General features: G+C 40.1%; 1 protein-coding gene across 1 annotated transcript in view; it reads left to right on the top strand.

Annotated features, from left to right (window-relative positions):
- Positions 1 to 17,972, top strand: part of NRP1 (neuropilin 1) — a gene marked incomplete at its 5' end in the record, with an annotated part of 65,521 nt that extends 47,549 nt beyond the window's left edge. Inside the window, 6 exons of the mRNA XM_009865687.1 lie at positions 1,553 to 1,612; positions 8,748 to 8,885; positions 12,613 to 12,884; positions 13,360 to 13,453; positions 15,045 to 15,104; positions 16,264 to 17,972. Of these exons, the coding sequence (XP_009863989.1) occupies positions 1,553 to 1,612; positions 8,748 to 8,885; positions 12,613 to 12,884; positions 13,360 to 13,453; positions 15,045 to 15,104; positions 16,264 to 16,553 (914 nt within the window). The remainder of the gene's footprint in view (positions 1 to 1,552; positions 1,613 to 8,747; positions 8,886 to 12,612; positions 12,885 to 13,359; positions 13,454 to 15,044; positions 15,105 to 16,263) is intronic.
- Positions 17,973 to 20,045: the final 2,073 nt, after the last annotated feature.

Below are 20,045 nucleotides of genomic sequence, written 5' to 3'. Positions count from 1 at the left end.
GCACTTCAGTAAGCCCAAGACTGCATCCCGCGTGTCCCTTAGGGAAAACTTACTGAGCAGAAGAATTTCCCTCTGGCAATTTTTGCAGGTTATGCTTAGAGGGCAGTTTATAATCCCTAAGACAAGGGAACCGCCACCAGCCTTCCTGAGAACCAGCTCTTCTGGGGAATCAAACCTATTTCAGTAGTAAAATTGAGAATTAGTGCATTGCCCTTCTAGAGGAGTGCGGATGCTTTAGCATGATTTATTACTCTGCGACCTAGAAAGCCTGAGCAGCGTGTGCCCAGTTGTTCTGGACACTGCAGAAATACAACATTATACATGCAATGTTACTTACACCACTAAAATGCACAGAAGTGATTCTACAAAAAAATTTCCTTGTAATCATTCTTTTCTCCTTCCTAAACACATAGAAGGAAAGTATGCGAATCTTGTGGCCTGCTAAGGATAGCAGTGCAGTGCAGAGGGGTTTTCATTTCTGCTACCCAATCCCGATGCAAATAGGGCTCCCGCGTTCTCGTGGGTACGGCTGTTAGAGTCACTTCCCTGATAGCACTTGCACATATGTGAGTATCACAATGAAGCCTCCCTTGCAATTAACTGTAATTGTGCTGTAGGCCAGATTCCTTCCTGCTCTGTTTGGACCCCATACAGAGCGACTCTATTTGCATGGCTTATAGCATTTCCCATCAGATCATTCTCAGAAACATAAAGCTGATATAGCTCGGGCATTCATGCTCATTGGAAGTCATCATAGTCATCCGTTCTATAATGCTTTGAGCACTCACTTGCTGAAGAAAAGAAAAGCCATTGACTGGTAATCAGTACCCCACTGCGCATTTATAATTGTGCTAATTTGCTTTTTGTTTCCTTTATCAATATGAGGCTTGCTTTAAAAAGTCAAGTATTTTAAAAATACCAATTAGTGAGCTTAGGAGAGGGCCGTGACCCCACTCACCTCTTGTTCAGCTGCTTGAAGAAGAAGACAAAGGGGAAGTCCTTAATTCCTCCTGCTCTTTGAGACAGAAATGAAGCCTGCCTTAGACTATAGCCTAAAGCCAGGCAGTTCCCATGCACCTCTCCTGTGAGCTGGTCTCACAATGCAGCTATGAAACAACGCACAGGGAGGACCAGCATGGAAGGGGCTGGAGAACCTCGTGTCCCAGATGTGAGAAACAACACGTCACGGGTGAGCGCACAAGCTGGTGGCTGTTAGGAGGTGCCACAGAGATCAGTCGCCGACTTCCCGTGGGATTTGAGCAAATCAATATCTATAAAACCAGCCACAGGGACATGGTGAGAATTGATTAGCTGGTGTTTTCAAGGACTCCAAAGATATGCATCTTTATTTAATGATGAGTTCTTGTTCTCTTTTTTGATAAAGGAAACCAGATCTGTAATGTCATATTTTCATGCTTAAGCTCACATACTCAGTTACCTACATGTCTAATAAAGACAGCAATATTTCAGATTTATATGTAGGATATTCCTAACGACTGCCGTGTCCTTTGTTGTGTCCCATGTATCATGATATGCATGATTTCTTTTCCAGGTGGTACTACAGTGCTGAATACAGAAAAGCCAACAGTAATAGACAACACGTTACAACCAGGTAAAAAAAAATATATATATTTTTTCCTTATTAAAAACATAATAAATTCCATACCCAAATTTCATGCCAGAGACAAAATAATGAATTGCAGCACTTCCTGACTTCCCATTCTCTAAAAGTCTCTGAAGTAAAGCAGCATCTGGTCTCTCAGCTCTGTACAGTAAATATTTTATTTTATTCCTTTCATCCACATGTAGACACAGCAGAGAACAAGATTTCCTTCTGCATCAGCAAATGCCAAACGCTGACAAAATTAAACTAACTAAATCACACAGTGCTCTGTCTTTAAATGTGGCGTGTCAGTGACACGAAGTGTGTTTGCAAACTCCAGGAAAACAAAAACAGAGCCACACAGGCCCAGTCACTGTTTATAGCCACGGTTTTAAAAAATGAAGACAAGTAAACTTTGCCAGTTCTCTCCACCAGGATCTGGCAGTTTTACAATATTGTTTTCTAGTAAGTTTTCTGAAAATGGAGTTACATAAACTGCTACCATGAACTTGAAAAGGAATAAACAAGTTGTCACTGGCAGCAGGTCCTTTTTATTTAATCAATACGGTAACTGGCAGCTTTTAAAATCCTCAGTTTGCTGCTTCCACGGCTTTCATACCATTTTCTAATATCCTGTACAATGTATTGGCAGTGAGGGAGAGAATAGATTTGGGCAGAAAATGCAGACTCCAAAAACTGTGAGTACCAGTTTTAAATCCTTTGCATTAATAATTGTGGAGCGGTAAAAAGGCCAGTTTCAGCTACTCCCATTTCCTCCATTACAGCACAGTCAGGGACAATCTTGCAAGGGATTTATTAACAGGGTGGGGAAGTGTTTTTCACTGTTTCCTCAGCCATGTGACACAATCCTCTCTTGCTTCAAGTAAAAGAAAGGGACTAATAATGCAAAGTTTCCTAAAGGACACTGATGGTGTCGACCTGATTAAGAGACAGAGCTGACCTATCTCAGACGCTGTCCCCACTCTCAAAATAATTGCAGAGGCAGATGCTCTTACTCCCCTCAAAATTTGTCCCCAGGGTTACCCAGTCTGCTTGGTCAGCATGTACTGACTAATACATATATCGTGGCATACCGGTGCAATGAGAATCATGAGGGACAGGCTGGCCCACCTCCGCAGCACATCTCTCCGCGGCTTTTCCCCAGTCAGCCTTGCTGAAGGGCTGGAGGGCTGCTGGTGGTCCCACAGTTCCGAAGCGTTGGGATTTGCAAGGGAAGAAAGGAGGCTGTGCAGTGGGTTTAGAGAAAAATATTTTAATTTCTATGGATGAAATTATGTTTTAGCTTTCTGTTTTGTGGAAATGGAGGATTTCTTACAGTTTTTTTTACCTTCTTGCATTTAGACAAATTGCAAATTCCTAAGTGCCTCTGTGCAATGCAGTTTTCCTCCCTCCTCCCCTGTGCCAGTTGTGTTGAATTGCCTTGGCTTGGGTGGGACTCTCCAGTAACAGCTTGACTGCTTCTGCCAGGGATTAAGATATCCTCATTTTCTCTCCTTCCTTCCCTCCTGCACCACCTTTGCTTACTTTATGATGAGCCAAGTTTTTTCCTCTGTTAAAGGAGTTTCTGAGGCTCCCTTCAGAGCATGCCAGTGTTACTTCCCTGCATTGTGCTGGTAGGATCTCTTTCCTTCCAGGCAAAAAGGGACAAATTCACATCCCAAACTCCAGGCTCCCACATGGCAGCACATTACAAAGATCATAGATAGAGATCAGTCAGACGCTAATAAATAAGAATAAGGTTTCCAGAATCTCCAGTTTAAGATATAAAGGTTTCCAGATGCGTAATAATCCCTCACTGAAAACCAGCCAGAAAACTGCCAAAAAAAAGGCAGACAGAAATTCTCCTCAATATGGGGAAACCCCTCCTGGCATGAAGGTGGCGTAAAGCATTTCCTTCTGCTGAAGGGGCATGGCTGGCCCTGGCTGGCACAGTGAAGCACATCAGAGCGAGGGGCCATGCAGCTGGGAGCCAGCGTCTGCTACGGCAGCAACAAACATCACAGTTTAAACTGGTCTTGAAGTCCTAGAGTTGCCCAGGGGGCCCCCTGGCCCTCAGATGGCTGTGGATAAGTGCACTCCAGCTCTTTCAGCTGGTCTCAAGCTGAACAAGGCATGAATTTAACACACCAACGACTGAGCCTTCGGCTTCAGCCTTAATTCCCTCTAAAAGCTGGTTCACCTTAAGATGCTAATGCACCTTGAGGTAAACGATGAACTCCAAGCCAAAGAGCTATTCAAGATCAGTTACAGGCACCAGCGGGTAACCCTATGTGAGCTGCATTCTGCCGGTGCTGGCCACAGCAGCTTCTGCCCCCATGGCTGGGCACAGAGAATTACCAGACCTCTCAGTAGCAACGCCTGCCGTGGCACAGGTACTTCTGCAATAGGTGCTAACACCTTGTATAGCTATCCTCCTGCCTGCATTCAAGCCGGCAAACACCCCTAATCTTGTTATCCCAGACTAACATGCTTGTGTGTGTCAAAGCCTGAGATTATCCTATTCCAACCAGCTTTCATACACTATGGCAACAGTTAAGAGCAAATAGCTATAAAGCCTCCATGTATAAACAAGCTTTCCATCAAGGAGACATTTACAGTTCATTTCAAGGAGACTGAATGTAAGAAAATAAGATAAACATGAATTCAAGCTGCTAAAAATGTTTTAAGGTTTAGATTTTTTTTAAGAGGATCTACTTCCCGCCTCAAAAGATGCCTTTAACAAATCTATCTGTCAAGGCAAATATCTTTCAGGGCTCAGTCCTAAGACTCACCAATATCTAGTCTTTTTGGACATTTCTTTTTCAATTCCAAGGGACTATTTGAAATGCTTGACTCTTAGCTATTTACATACAGAGCAAGCTGTTCATTTACATCATGTGCTCTCAGCGTGTAAACTCCGTCCTTTATAAGGCAGACTGTTCAAGAAGAAAAGCATCTTGTTTTTCAGGCATGTGATAGCTATTTCAGAAAAATATAACTAAGAAATCCTGAGGTTGAAATCTATGCTAAGAAATTGTTTAAAGATATAACAGGTTTAAGTCTTATTTATGATGGGACAACTTTACATCAATAAAGGGATATTAAAGCAGTTAAATTATCATATACTATCATTTAAGGTAATTCTGTGCTGCCAGCGTGAGTGGTATAAAAAGGGGAAATGCAAATAAGAATCATATCCTATATACTACTTTGAAGTGGTCCAAATTATGTTTGTAATTTCCCATTTTAATGTCAATTTACCTTTTGGCAAGAGCATCCTATAGAGAATTTTCATAGCATCTTTAATGCCATCATGCTTCTTCTTGCCTCTTGTTGGAGGAGTTATATGCCAAAGTCTGTGGGCCACAAAAGATTAATGGACTTGTAAGAAACTCACTCAGCTAGCTTTTCAAATTACTTTCTTGTTCATATGCAGTAATGGTTCCAGCTGTGAGCAAGATGTGGTCAAGAAGTACAGCTGTTGGTTATTCTTTGAGAGGATAAATCTGTTTTAATTCAGTATCACGTACCCTACGTTTTGAAAAAGGCATATGGGATTTCATTACACCTCCCTCACAGATTCATGTCTGAACTGCTGCTATTTGGTTACATAATAGCTGGTTTTTCTTCATCCTCTCCATACACACAAACCCAGAGATCAATCACCTATTGGCAGGAGAATTATCCTAGCAAGGGAATGGGCCAGTGCTACAGAGGGATCCCACTGAATGCTACTTGCCCCTACTTTTCTTCTTTCCACCAGAGCTGCCAAGCTATAGTTCAAGGACAAAGAAGCGGGCAGATTGCCTGTAGCTTACTGTGAGCTACTGTATCAGCCCCCTGGGACCTTTAATAGAAGTGTTGAACTATTTTGTCTTTTGCTGGGGCAGTTCCATTGTACACACAACTAATGAACCTATCCTGCTGCTACAAGCGTTTATTATTAATTGGCTAGCAGGTCTATTTTTTCTTTTTATGGGTCCCTGGGAGAAGGATTGGAAGAGACATGAGAATAGACAATAAGAGATGGCATGTTTAAGGACCCCATAAAATAAGAGCCCTCTGAAATGCCTTGCCTTTGACCTTCAGTGCCCTTGCTGGGATTGCCCAAAGAATATATGAACACAATCACTGTTAAGGAAACAATAGGAACCTAGCAAGAAATAGCTAACGGAGAGTAGTTTACTGGTCAAATTCTGCTCAATTTCATGGGCTTCTCGTTAACTTCTGCATGGAAAAGAAGTCCATTTTTATGCTACGCCATGCTGTCTATGAGTCCAAAGCCAAAGAACACAGGTATGGCCAAAGCATATGAGACTTAGGCTATTTACCAATTTCCTGGACTATGTATTTCAAATGAAAGTGTAAGAAATTCTTTATTAGATGGTGCTGTGAAATTCAGCTCTGTTTTGAAACTCTCCTTCTAATCCCAATGTTCAGAGCTGACTTCAAACCATGAAGCAAAAGGCTTTTGTCGCTCCTTGCACTTTAGAATTAACAATTAAATTCTGAATATTTTCCTTATCTATTTCAGTGACCAATTCTCTTTGAATTGTGTTCAGCCTTAACAGCATTTCAGGGGAGCAAGTATCACTCACATCAGATGAGGTTTTTTTTCATTTGATCTGCATTAAACTTCACTGGATATCTCTCAGTTCTCAGGCTATGAAATAGAGAAAAACAGAACATTGTAATTTTCCTTTTTTGGATTCTTCAACCATTTACATACTTCTCCTGTGTCTTCTGCTATTTGTTTTTATTCTGAGTTAACAATACCAGTCCTTTCAATCTCTCTGTGCTATGTGCTCATTTAGGCTGTGTGACATGTTCAGATTGATGTGATCTATCTACCACTGTTCTCCTTTCTTGTGGTTTGAATACCACACAGGCTATCACCAGCTTTGCATGATATAATCCTTTGGGATTAATAAGATTAATTTTGGTTTACGTTTTCTAAGACCTTTTCTAAAGTTCTGTTTCATGGCTCTGATGTCAAAGCCATGCAATATACTTCTCCCTAAGCCTCCTAGACAATGAAAGGCTATTTTTCAGGAATTTAAAACCTTTTAATTCATTTCAGTGTCATTTTATTTCTTTAAAAACTTCCCTTGATTTTCAGATGTCTCCTTTTGGGCAAGATGTCTTTGATCATGGTCCCATTGTCTACAAAATAAAATAAAAAAATAATCATGTACTGAAGAAAGAAATATAATGGATTGCCCTTCTGCACTCACATGCACACAGGCTGAGTTCTTCTATTCGTTGAAGAAGCCTTCAGCGTTCTGAGCCCAAAGAGAGATTATTCACCATGATCTGCCCCTTTCCTCGAAAGGGCTAAGGTCCTCCAGGAAACATGTTTTCTCCACGCTGCATGCCTGTGCCAGACGTTATCTGTGTAACTCATTTGTTCCCAGCCAGGATGCCCTGTTCGTGACAATGTGGAGGAGACCCCTCGGGGGGCCAGCGGGAGCCGGGGGGAGGCAGGCAGGAGGGGGCAGATGAAAGGGAGGAGGAGGAAGGAGGGCTCAGCGCGGAGAGATGCCGAGGGCAGCACAGCCCCCGTACCGACACGCAGAGAGGAGCAGGAGCTGCCCCACGCTCAGACCTCTCTGCTGACACAAGGAAATTTTCTAGAGGGGAGAGGGCACAGTGGTTGCAGCGCAGGAATTCAGCGAGTTGAGTTAAAACTGTGTCTGGGAGCAAGGACCCGCCAAACCAGGACACAGCAGGCAAGGAGAGGATTATAGATGAACCCTTTTTATATTCATTCTGTCCCAACTCGCTCACCTGAGGTTTCCTGTGTGTTGACAAAATTGTAATGCTAGTTTACTTTCCATTAAAGCCTGGGCTGTGAGTTCAAAAGCCTTTCCAGTCTTCCCTGGGCAGCTCACTATGTGGAGTAGGTCTTTGCCTCTTCAGACTGGAAGAACTCCACCTCAAAGGTCTGGCTAGCCACAGGTCCCAACACACTTCCCATATTTCTCCATATTTTCCCACAATAAAGAAAACACATTTTAAGGATTACATTATCTTTCCTGGCTTTTTTCTTTATTTTTTTTTAATAATGGGCAAGAAACACATCTCGTCCCCCAGAGCTGATCCTGATGGGAGCACAGAGTCCTTTGTTCTTAGTTCATACTTGCACAAAGCATCTCATTAAAGGAAACCTAAGATATTCCTTTAATAAGGCGTGAGTCATAGTGAGAAAAGACTTCAGGATTTGGTCACGTTGCTGTGGGAAGGGTATTGCTCTACTGGGAGTTGCCATTGCTCAAGGTCAGGTAAAAGTTCATACCAATGGGGTAGGAACCAAAAGCCAGAAAGATTTCAAACTGCTTCTGAAAATAAAAAATGCAAGGGATTTATATGCTATCTTTGTATAATCTTTCCATTCAAATTCCAAGTTCTATTGAAGAAAATAAGCTATATGTATTAAACCTTTGGGCAGAATTGAAGAGAAGCTGAAAACAAGATATGATCTCACCCTGACCATAATACCAGACTTCCCTTGTTTTACATGAAGCTTGTTTTGAAGTCTATTTTGAGTTCATTTGGCAATCAGCCACATTCGTCCCTTTTCTGTCTCAATTTGTCCATTTCAATGCTGCCATCTTGTGGGCCTACTTAACTGTCTGGAAGATGCTGAATTAAGTTCCTTGCTGAAGCCACGTACTATACATTTCACCAGAAATCATTTCCTGCCAAGGACATTCCATTAATGTTTCTGCCCTTTCTTATGTTTGTCCAAATCTATTGTGAGTTGTTGCAGAACATTGCACCGTTATGGTACACACAGCTATTAACAACCAGAAAATATATCTGATAGGTAAGCCAGAGCTTTCTTTCTGAGTCATATATGTTACTGCACAATTATCAGCTAATGTGGGCAAATCAGAAGAATTTATCTAACCACAATAAATCCCAAAATATGCATCATAAAGAGACAAGAAGCCACCTTGTCTCTAGAAATAGTCAGTTCTTCATTTGTTTCCCAGAAGGGCTGCTCATGCTGTGGCTTTGCAGAGCTTCAAGTAGGAATGGTTCTTTTAATCATCAAATGCATGCATTTTGTTTTAAAGTACAAAATCTGAATTACATGATTAATAATCACATTCCATTCCTCCTTTTCCCTCTTTCCCTGCAGAGCTGCCGCTGTACAACTTCAACTGTGCCTTTGGCTGGGGATCCCAAAAGACTTTGTGTCACTGGGAGCACGACAACCAGGTGGATTTGAAGTGGGCAATCCTGACCAGCAAAACTGGGCCGATTCAAGACCACACAGGTAATCATGAGTTCATGATTTAGCGATTTTACATGGTTTTTAATACAAACATGCCTTCCAAAACTGTAGGAGACTGAACTAAACCTAAAACATGTGCAGTCACAAAGATGATTCTCTAAGCAACCTAGCTTGTTAAATGTAGTCATAGACAACTGACCATAATTGTCTTTTCTATTGGGGAATAAAGATCATTTATTGTCAGGAACTGAAGATACTCCCTTCCCCTGACTTGCCTGTAAATAACCATCATCTGGGAGAGGAAAATATTCTGCAAATATCACTTACCGAGTGATATGGTCATGAACAAACCTCACATTATTCCTGTTTATAGTTAGAGTGACTGCCCAGACAGAAAGGTACTGGAACTTCCCAGATGGATGTATTTTCATGCTCTCCTGGGGGAGCTGGAGATTGTAACCATCTCTTCCCTCACACACAGTTTTTTCCTGAAATATCACTCTGAGAAATTGCTTAGTGGGTTTTGTAGTACTTAACTTGTGGCTCTGCATAATTAGGCAATAACTATGCTGCTGGATGGTGGAGAAGGGAGGGCACTGTGTGACCTGCATAGCCTCTCCCTTTAGTGTTCTCTCTTGCATACGTGCAGATTAATCAAATGTGTTGAGATGAATCCCTCTTCCCACTTCTGCAACCCCTTTGCCTAATGAGAATGACAAGGAAATTAGACAAAATTGGACTTTTTAAATTCTGAGACACTTTCAATTGAATCTTAAGACAAGTACAGTAGTTTCAGGAGGAAAAAAAAAAACTTACAATACTTTGACTATAAATGGCATTGTACAAATAAATGACATCAAATTAACTAAATGCGGTTAGCTGAAGTGAAGGCTGTAATGGTGCAAAAATTGATGTAAAGTGAAATGGCTCAGTAGGATCTGACATTGAAAGGAGGTTAAAAGCTACGTTAGCCAGAGACTGACAAAATCTAAAAGGCATGCATAAGTAAAGCTCTAATTAAGACAATGAAGACAGAGTTCCTGACCCAGCACTGCAATAATATTCTGGAAATGAGAGCTATCTGCACTTTGCCACGGAGGATTATAGAGAGACTGAACCTATCTTCCATCAAGAGATGAAGAAATGATATTCTTCAGATAAGATTTTGTTGTTTCCGCTGGGCCCTACTAGTGCAGAAGACTTACTTGTTCCATTAGCTGCAGCTTCAGTAAGTCTTGCGAGCAGCTCCTTTTTCCCCTTACCACACTAACTTTCAATATTTTCAAAAATTTTCCTTTAATGCAAACCACAAGCAGTCTGAATGGCACTGATGTCCCAAACAAGTCCCTCAGTGTCACCACTACACCACAAGGCTACCCTCTATATTGGGAGAACCACAATGAGCAACCGCCAGGAATATCTCGCTCTCAGTTTCAGCTTTATGCTGAAGAAACTCCACAAAAGTGATCTTCAAGAACAATTGCTTTAAGATAGCAGGATACTCCGTATGTCACTTCAAACTATACGTGTTATGATCAAATCTGGCCAGAGTTAGGTCTTCCAAATGAGAGAGACATCCTAATGCTGTGATTATTTTCCTTTTTTCCTTCTTCTGGATATCCCTGTTACTATTCTTTGATGAGATTTGCACATATTGTGCTGCCCTCTGCATGGAAGCAAAGTTGAAAAGAACATATAGGCACAAGAACACCTGCTGAAGAAGCTGGACAAGATGTTGTTGCAGTAAGATAATAAAAGAAAAAAAAAAGGCCTAAATTTTTTTGGACAATTTGACATCATCTTCCCCTACAAAGTTCTTTAAAAGACCAGATACTTCCATATGAATATTGGCCAAGATACTCTGACTGCCCATAGAAAAAAAAAAATCAACTAGAAAATAAAAAACCATTGTCTCGTGTTAGAGGAAATATTTCTCTTTTTCATTTATTAGACCCACTTCTTCCAGCCATTGGGTTTAACATACTCCTCTTTGTTCCTGGTTACTACCCCGTCTTTCTTTTGCTGCCAAGAGCAGCAATGCTCATCTTCTCTTCTTCACTAGTGCAGGATTATACCATTACAATCCAACAAGTCTCTGTTATGCATTATTTCAAATGAAATTCAAGAACATTATGTATAAGCAAAGACTAATATTGATAAAACAAAACCCTTCCAAAACATCTTATTTTGTCTTTTTTTTTTTTTACTTTTTCTTTGTTTAAGCATTGGTATAAGCAGAGAAATGTATACCTATTTCAGCATTTGAGAAGTAGTATTTCTTAATATTATTTTTCTCCTTCCTACTTTCAAAACAACTTTGTATCAGCACTGGTAAATGCTGTCTCCATCCTTTTGTGTGAATGCATTACACATTTCATCTATTCTTACACACACCAGGATGAACTTCATATTTTTCCACCATAATTCTCTGCAAAGAGAGCTGTTCAAAAGCTGACTGGAATGGATGCCTGGCTGTTGTAAATCAGAAGCACTTCTCTGCAGTCAGTATCTTACTTAGCAGGTTTCTATTCCCAAACTAATCACAGTCCCACGTGCTTCTCTCCCAGTGTGATTAAGCAAGTAATTTTCCAAGTTAAGTGTATGAGGCATTCAGATTTGAACCTGTATAAATCCATTATGCTCTTCAGAAAATACCATCCATAATCTTACTCATTTGGGAAATGGCTCACAAATATACAGACCCTGGGATATTATTACAAAAATCAAGGGAATCACTCTGGCATGTTTGTGACAATGCTCAAACTCTATTTAGGAGCACTGTTTAGATCTCAGTTCCTGATCTCTGACCATGGCTGTTCAAAGCTGTTTTATTCTCCAGTGTTCTTCCCATTGTAACCTTGCCTTCTCAAGCACAGATTACTTTAAACAGAGATTAAAAATAGCTCTTTGCACAATTAGTGTAGAGTAGGCCCCAGGGATTTCTGTCTGGCCTGCTGAATTAGGGCTAGCTCTCTTCAGGAGGTGCACGCTGACTGATGGAGCATATGCTGTCACACCAAACATGCTTTTGCCTCCTTCCCTGAGCAAAATGAAATGCTCTGTGTTTGTCCTGTAGTGAACATGTTGTTACAGTTCACTCTCAGCACAAAGCATCTCAGGGAACAGCAAAGGAGACTGCCAGAAGAAATCATAGTATCACAGAGCAGTTTGGGATGGAAGGCCACCTGGTCCAGCCCCCTTCCAATGGATAGGGACAACTTCAACTAGACCAGCTTACTCAGAGCCCCATCAAGCCTGACCTTAAATGTTTCCAGGGATTGTGCTTCTACTACCTCTCTGGGCAACATGTTCCAGTGTTTCACCACCCTCATCATAAAAAATTTCCTCCTTACATCCAGTTTGAATCTACCCTCTTTTAGTTTAAAACAATTGTGCCTTGCCCTGCCTCTGCAGGTACTATTAAAAAGTCTGGCCCCATCTTTCTTATAGGCCCCCTTCAGGTACTGGAAGGCCCCTATAAGGTCTCCGTGGAGCCTTCTCTTCTCCAGGCTGAACAACACCAGCTCCTCCAGCCTGTCTTCATAGGAGACATGTTCTAGCCCTCTGATTTTTTTTGTGGCCCTCTCCATAGAGCCCATCAGCTTTCCTAGAGCTCTCAAACCAATGCCCTCTGATTCTCTTGGTTGTAAGGCTGGACCCATCAGCATGGAACGAAAGCAAAATAACCAGGGGTGGTCAGGGCTTCTTAGGTAAAAAAATAAAATGAAAACTGGTGGCTATTCCTAACGCAGTCCTTCTGTCACAGTAGGAGATGGCAATTTCATTTACTCACAAGCTGACGAAAGCCAGAAAGGCAAAGTGGCCCGACTGCTGAGCCCCGTCATTTACTCGCAGAACTCTGCCCACTGCATGACTTTCTGGTACCACATGTCTGGCGCGCACGTCGGCACCCTCAAGATCAAACTGCGGTACCAGAAGCCGGATGAGTACGACCAGGTTCTCTGGAGCCTGAGCGGGCACCAGGCAAACTTCTGGAAGGAAGGACGAGTTCTTCTTCACAAGTCTGTGAAACACTACCAGGTGAGCTTGACTGCTTCTTGCTAAACTAACAGAGCTGAGGCCAGTAAGACCTTGCATGGTGACTGCAGGATTTATGTAGACATTATTTTAGCTACAGATGAGGTGCTATTGCTGTGACAGTAATAATAGCGGCATATTTTATGGTATCTCAGATGATGGTGATATAAGCAATTTGTTATCAAAGGCAAAATAAATAGCTTAGAAATCATTTTTCATCTGTCACAAAGCTGCATCCTTGCTTCAGTTTTGCTGCTGATGTAAAAATCCTTAATGAAGTTTTGACATGATATAAATGTGCATTTGCATATATAAATTCATAAAGGCATGCAGTGCAGATTGGCAGGCCTCAGTCAACATACATGTAGATGTGGCACCATGACAAGTGAAGATTAGTTTTAACAACTGATTAAGATATCCTTAATACTGCAGTTGTGTATTAACAGTAAAAATGATGAACATTGTCTTTTTTTGCCAGGTGGTTATTGAAGGAGAAATTGGAAAAGGAACTGGAGGAATTGCTGTGGATGATATTAAAATTGACAATCACGTAGCACAAGAGGATTGCCGAAGTAAGTATGAATACCAGGAACATAAAGAAATCTCATTCAAAACATGATTTATTTTATTTTGATAGCTGTTTTTATCTGTGAGAAAGTGATATGTAATTATTGATTATATAGGAGGTTTTGCACTAAAAGCATCCTGATCTGGCCCATAGCTTTATTCATAGCAAGTGCCACAGGTGTCGCCTTAGTACCACAGCAACTCCGCTCTTTTGGATCAGAACTAGCATCCTACTGACATGGGTCGCCGCATGATCACGTTCTCACACCTCTGTAAATTGCTGCCCTCTTTAAATTCCTCTACTTTTCCTAATGCCCTGTTTTGACTAACGCTTAAAATTCAATTTTATTTCTTCAGCCTTTTTAGATCACTTACTATCAAGCCTACTTGAATTCTATTTTAAAGGACCATATCAAACCCTTACAGGGTACACAGAAAGGGTGAAATGGCCCCTGCTCTGTCCTCTGCTGTCATGTTATTCTGACTTTGTTGTGACTCGTTTGCTGTAGTCATCAGCTCTCAGACAGATGGGACCAGAAGTAATGTTAGAACATCACCTTTTCCACATCTGAGCCAGGTTATTCCTGAGATGCTATTTTAGTCCTTTTATTTCTGGACAGTCTTGAGTTATTCCAGTCACGGTTGGTCATATGCGCACTGCATACTGCACGTAATTTGGCAGCAGCAACCGTAGATAAACACAAGCAATTGAACCCTGTCCTTCATGATGGAGATGAAGCAATGACTTTTATGTAGGAGAGGGAAAAGAATTGAGAATCCTCAGCATTAGAAATATAAACTTACACCATGCAACCTAGCAACAAAACTGAAAGCAGCAATAGAGGGTGTTCCACACCTTTTGTAGCTAATGGTCTTTTGAAAGTAACATGACAGACTTACGCTGTGGGGTGATTTCAGTGCAGGATGAGGAAAGTGTACAATCTCTTTTTATCACACAATACATCTCCCGGGGTTCATCACATGCCACCAGAGTGACAGTTGCTACGAAGGAGGGGCAAGAGGCACTGCTTGGTCCTCCTGCATTGTCCTCAGTGCCAAGAAGGGTGCTGAGACCACAGTGATGGTATTTACCTGACTCAAAAATGAGAGAGGGAAGTAACTTCTTTCCCACCTCCACATGTTTTGGTTGTTCAAACCAAATGCTGAGCAATGATTTTGACCTGTGGGATCTAAAGCCAGAAGTTCAGTCTGAAGCCCAAACACAAATGGTCTTGCTGCAGGCAGTGAAACTGTTCTTGTGATTAACTATGCCTATGCTGATGAAGGGTTATGGAATTGACCTCCAAAATGGTAAATACAATGAATGAGATGCTAATTCATTACACTGATTTCTCTTTCCCAAGCATGGAAAACCCCTGCTGATAACTAAAATTGTGCCAAGACTAGGTGGAGAGTAGTTTTTAAATCTTCTTTTTTCTCCATTAAATTTCAGAGCTCCATCATAACGAACAGTTCTGTCAGCTGACATTATGATGCTCTAACACAGGAAAATCTGCTATACCATTATTGCCAGCATGATAGTCAATCAGTGTTTGTAACTCTAATAATCAATATCAATTCTCTTTGCTTCATTAGAATCAACTGATGTGGAGAATGAAATAGATGAAGAAGAAGACACAGAAAGTAATCAAACAGGTAAAAATCAAGTTATTGTTAAAAGGGAATTAATTTTAAAGTGCATTTTCATGTGAATTTTTGTATTCTATTTTTTTATTTATAGATTAGTTCTCTAACTGCATATTGTATTAAGGTTTTTTGATTTTAAGGATTTAATAGTTTTGTATTTCTATGTCATATAATCTTATGGAATTTGTATTATACCTCCCTCAAACCTTTCAAATTTATGTATATAATTTGTTACATTGTATATACATGCACGCTATATACAGCTCCTTAATATTTTGTTATCTAGAAGGCTTGTCCACAGCTGAAGAAACAGCTCTCATTAGATCTTAACAATTTACGGCTCACGCACTGTGTAGGTAATTAAGCTCAAAACTCTTCAGGCTAATTGCTTCCCAGACCTGGCTGTAAATGTCATTTTATGACCAGTCTACCACAGCATTATCTTTTTCAGTGATGATAGCTGTAAATGGGATCATTAAATGGATCCTAATCATCATATTGACCCAATAATAAAATACACTTGCATTTCTCAGGCAATAAGCTTATTTTTTTTCTGTTACAGTTAATGATGTTGCTATCATTGATTTCAGTGAAACCATGGTTTGTCCAAAAAGACTTTCTGGCTTTTCCTGCAACAATTAACAGGGTTTGCAAACTTAGTGGATCTCCTTCATAAAAAAATATTTTACCCAAGGGGGGCAGAGCACTCCTTCCTGTCAATTCTGTCACTGTTTCCATTTCAAGGTCCAGTCCTGAAGTGGAGAATGTTGCAAAATGGCTGGAGATTCCCAACCAATGTCTAAGGCTGTAAACATTCACACTGAGCTGAACAAGATTTATTTAACATTTTATGAGTTAAATACTGTAAGCTGGCAAAATATAATCCAAAGTCTGGTTATTCATCCCCACTTAGTCCAAGGCAGAATCAGACCTCCAATAAGATGGGGTAGATTCAAGAATTTGAAAACAATATGAAAAAAATCAACAACTATCTGCGCTGCATTATAGTTTCCAGCTATTTACAACTACCGCCTAGAAGCTAGCTTTTCAAATTATATAGCAATATATGTCAAAAACTGGATGTCCTTTCTCCAAACTTCCAGCTCGCCAAACAAAGTTCTAACTAGAATCAGTTCTGAAAATTTTGCAATTCTTTACTCCATTTCAGGATTTACACCACCATACCATACAGGCGAGGACTATGACGATAACATCTCCAGGAAACCAGGCAACGTCCTGAAGACCCTAGATCCAATCCTTATTACCATCATAGCCATGAGTGCACTTGGGGTGCTTTTAGGAGCCATCTGTGGAGTAGTCCTGTACTGTGCCTGTTGGCACAACGGGATGTCAGAGAGGAACTTGTCTGCACTGGAGAATTACAATTTCGAACTGGTCGATGGTGTAAAACTGAAAAAAGATAAACTAAACACACAGAATTCATACTCGGAAGCATGAAGGTATAAAGTGACTGGAGAAGTTTCAGAGAATTGGGATGGAAGGACATAGCTCGGTCGTGCTGGGGAACTGTTGATCTTCTTTTGCTGTACAGGCTGAAAAGTGCATTGTTGACACTGAGCCAAGCTTTTCTCAGGAGCTTCAATGAGTGTGTAACCAATAAACATGGACAACAATCTGCGTTAACAATCTGAATCATGTACAGTCTGCTTTTTCTGTTGGTTTTATTTGAACTAATCAAATGCTGGTGTTGAGACCAAGTATGATTGACTTATAGTTCATTTTGTCTTTCTTTTTCTCCCTCTCTTTTGTTTTCCGTTAATGGATAATTTTTGGTTTTACTGTGCAAAATCCAAGATGCTGTCACAAAATGTATTCAGTGGGGTCCTTTGGATGGACATGCTGTCTGTAGCTCAGTGCCCAGAAAATATTGGAGTAACAGCAATTTAGTGGACTCCTGCACCTGTATTTGTGTATAATTGGTCGTGTTGTGCATAGGCAAAGAAGGGTTAGGATGTTTTTGAAAGTACTGCTGCATCAGTACTGATATAGTGTGTCAGCTCTGTTTACGAAGCAATACAGTCAAATTTTATTGATGTTTTTCAGTGTTGTACTAAATTTTGTGCTTGCGAACTCCATAAAAAGAGTATGTGCCATCATCAGACACAACTGGTAACCAAGTGTACTGCCTAAAATCTAAATGAAAAAGTCCTTGGCACTGGCTAGTGTATGTCCTCTCAAGTGCCTTTTTGTTTGTACTGCTTCTCATTGTGTTAGCATTAACTACAGCTCTGCTTCTCTGCAGTTATGCCCTTGGCTTTACTCGTATTCTGATGACTCGTTGACTAAAAGGAAAGTATATTTTAGTGTAAGAAAGTAGCCTCAGCAAGGCAAGGGCTAATCAGATTTGACAACCTGGCTTGATTGTTCTGCTTTCTGTATTTCAACTTCATGTCTCTTGACCCTTTTGTATAAAGCTGCAATATCCCCTTTTATTGTTCTTTCATATAGAATGTATTTTCAAATGTAAAATCTCTCTCCCTTTCTCTTCTATTTCTCTCTCTTTTTCTCTCTCTGAGTAGATTGCATAAGCATTTGCTATTGCCAAGGAAAGAAAACTGCAGCTTTAACTTGCTGGTAATGGCAAAGGATTTTGTTAGAGTTTGTGTTAAAAAATAAGGGAAAATTCTTAACTTTACCCTCCAAAGTCGAACTTTGGGTTTCTTCTTAACAGCATAAAGTGACAGTATCTTTTTTCCTGAAGTCATGAAATATGTCTTTTGTCCAGCTTGCCTGTTAATTACACTAGGGAAAATTGTTCTCTTACTGAAAAGATTAACTTTAAAATGAGCAACTTTCCTCCTCCTGCCCCTACCTGAACCCTGAGTTCTGTTCTCTCAGTAAACGTGTATTTTCATGCTAATCAATGCTAATTGCTCTTACATATGGGTACTGAGGGCAGAATAAAATCCCACAGTGTGTATAGGCTATGTTCTTACCATCCCATTACATCCAATTGGCATTTCATACCAGGAGGTTTCTGTTTGACCAGAAGTACAGATAATAACAGAACCAGTGAGCTGAGAAATGTCAGCTGCCGGAAGAATGTGTTTGACAATTACGTGGCAATTTTTAAATATTTTAGGACAAATAATATTGGACAAATAATATTTCAGCAGCTATGCAGCTGGTCCAACAGGGTAAAAAGAAACAAGATTTTGTTTCCTGCAGGGGTCTGTAGGAGGAAGCCAGGGCCCAGAGGCATCGCTTCCCTCTTGCAGGTGCGAGGGGACCCTCCAGATTTTCTGCGGTGACCCTCACGCAGCACAGCCATAACTGAGGAGGCAGTGGAGGCAGCTTTAACCTTCCCCCGGGTATCTACCAACCAGAAGATAAAACCAGTGCAAACATGGGGAAAGGAATGCTCTGCAAAGTGTTGAACTCATGTTTTTCCTCACTGAATTCGCTGAGTAGAGTCAGCAAAATGACTGTGACTTTCTGAGTTAGTCTTTTCCAAAATTGCTTTTGTAGTAGAGCAATGAAGTATCCTGTCCAAGATTAGGACTAAAGAAGGGCTAATTCAGCTTCGAGTTACATCAAGCAACAGAATCCACCTCTATTTATCAATTAAATATTTTGACGTGTGTAATTTCACCACAAAACCACAAAATTGAGAAGTCTGTAGAAAATCCACCAGTAACCTCAAAACTGGTAACAAGGGAGGGAGACTGTATGTAAAAATATGAGGTTTGAAGTTGAAAATCTTTTCAAGTAGAAAAAACAGTGGACAATTGCTACTTCATAGGAATCCTAAAGGCAAAGACTAGTGAAAATTCAAACACCTGCTTCAGGTCATCAAACCTTAGATGCCTAAATTGGGAGAGTTACTTCTCCAGGCTCTAGACCTTGGGTCCTCCAAAAGGTGAGACAGAGCACCCAAGGCCTGAAAGTTTTCCCTGAAAGCTAGTCCATGAAATGTGCCAAGTGACAAACTGACTTTGGCAGAGGTAGAATTTTCATTTGTACCTAGCATTGCAACTTGAGCATAATGGTATCACAGCAGCTAGTTAATTAACCCAAAGAAAAAAAGGATTTTTCAAAACTATTTTCAGCACACCATCACCATGTGATTCAGGTGTTACAGTCTGTACTTAGCTGAAAAAACTTATAGTCCACTAACTTGACTGAGAGTTACACGAATATATTGCCTTGAAGGGAAAAACCCAAAACATTTTGAAATATTCCCATGGATTTCAATAGATTCTGGACCAGCTCTTGGTCTTGATCTACTTGAACAGTAAAGTTGGTGGTTGCTAGTTTGTTTTTTCTTCTTTTAACATACTGAGAATAGTGAACGTAAAAAGAAATATTCTCCTTTGTGGTCGTCAGACCGTACTATGATAATGAGGATCTAGCACTGAAAATTTGATTTCTCTGAAGGTAACAGAATGAAAGTTGCCCTTCAATAAAGGAAAAATGATACTGCAACTTTACATTGAAAAGTATCTTGCACTGATAAATATATTTAAAAAAATTATATGTTTATAAAGTTATTAATTTGTAAAGGCAGTGTTACAAAATGTTCAGTTTATATTGTTTTAGATTGTTTCATAATTTTTAAAGTGTAAAAATAACATATTTTTTTCTTTATTGAAAAACTATAAAAATCTTCTGTAGTAAAATGATTTCATTTTACTGGTATATTATTGCTTCATGTTTTGTACTGTCATAAAACTTTGTGCAAATTTTTTTTACAGAAATTTTTATTTTCTATGACAATATGACACTTGTAAATTGTTGTTTCAAAATGAACAGCGAAGCCTTAACTTTAAATGACATTTGTATTCTCAGACACTGAGTAGCATAAAAAAAAAATCACATAGAACTGAACTGTAACTTAAATTTCCAAACTATGACTACTACATTCCAAAGAAACAGTTGAATTAAACATTTTCATAAAATATCCCATACCTGATGTATTTTATTATATGA

Source organism: Apaloderma vittatum, unplaced genomic scaffold, assembly GCF_000703405.1.
Source record: "Apaloderma vittatum isolate BGI_N311 unplaced genomic scaffold, ASM70340v1 scaffold2513, whole genome shotgun sequence".
Taxonomy (NCBI): domain Eukaryota; kingdom Metazoa; phylum Chordata; class Aves; order Trogoniformes; family Trogonidae; genus Apaloderma; species Apaloderma vittatum.
Note: the sequence above shows the minus strand (reverse complement) of the source record. Positions and strands in the feature narration are given on the sequence as shown.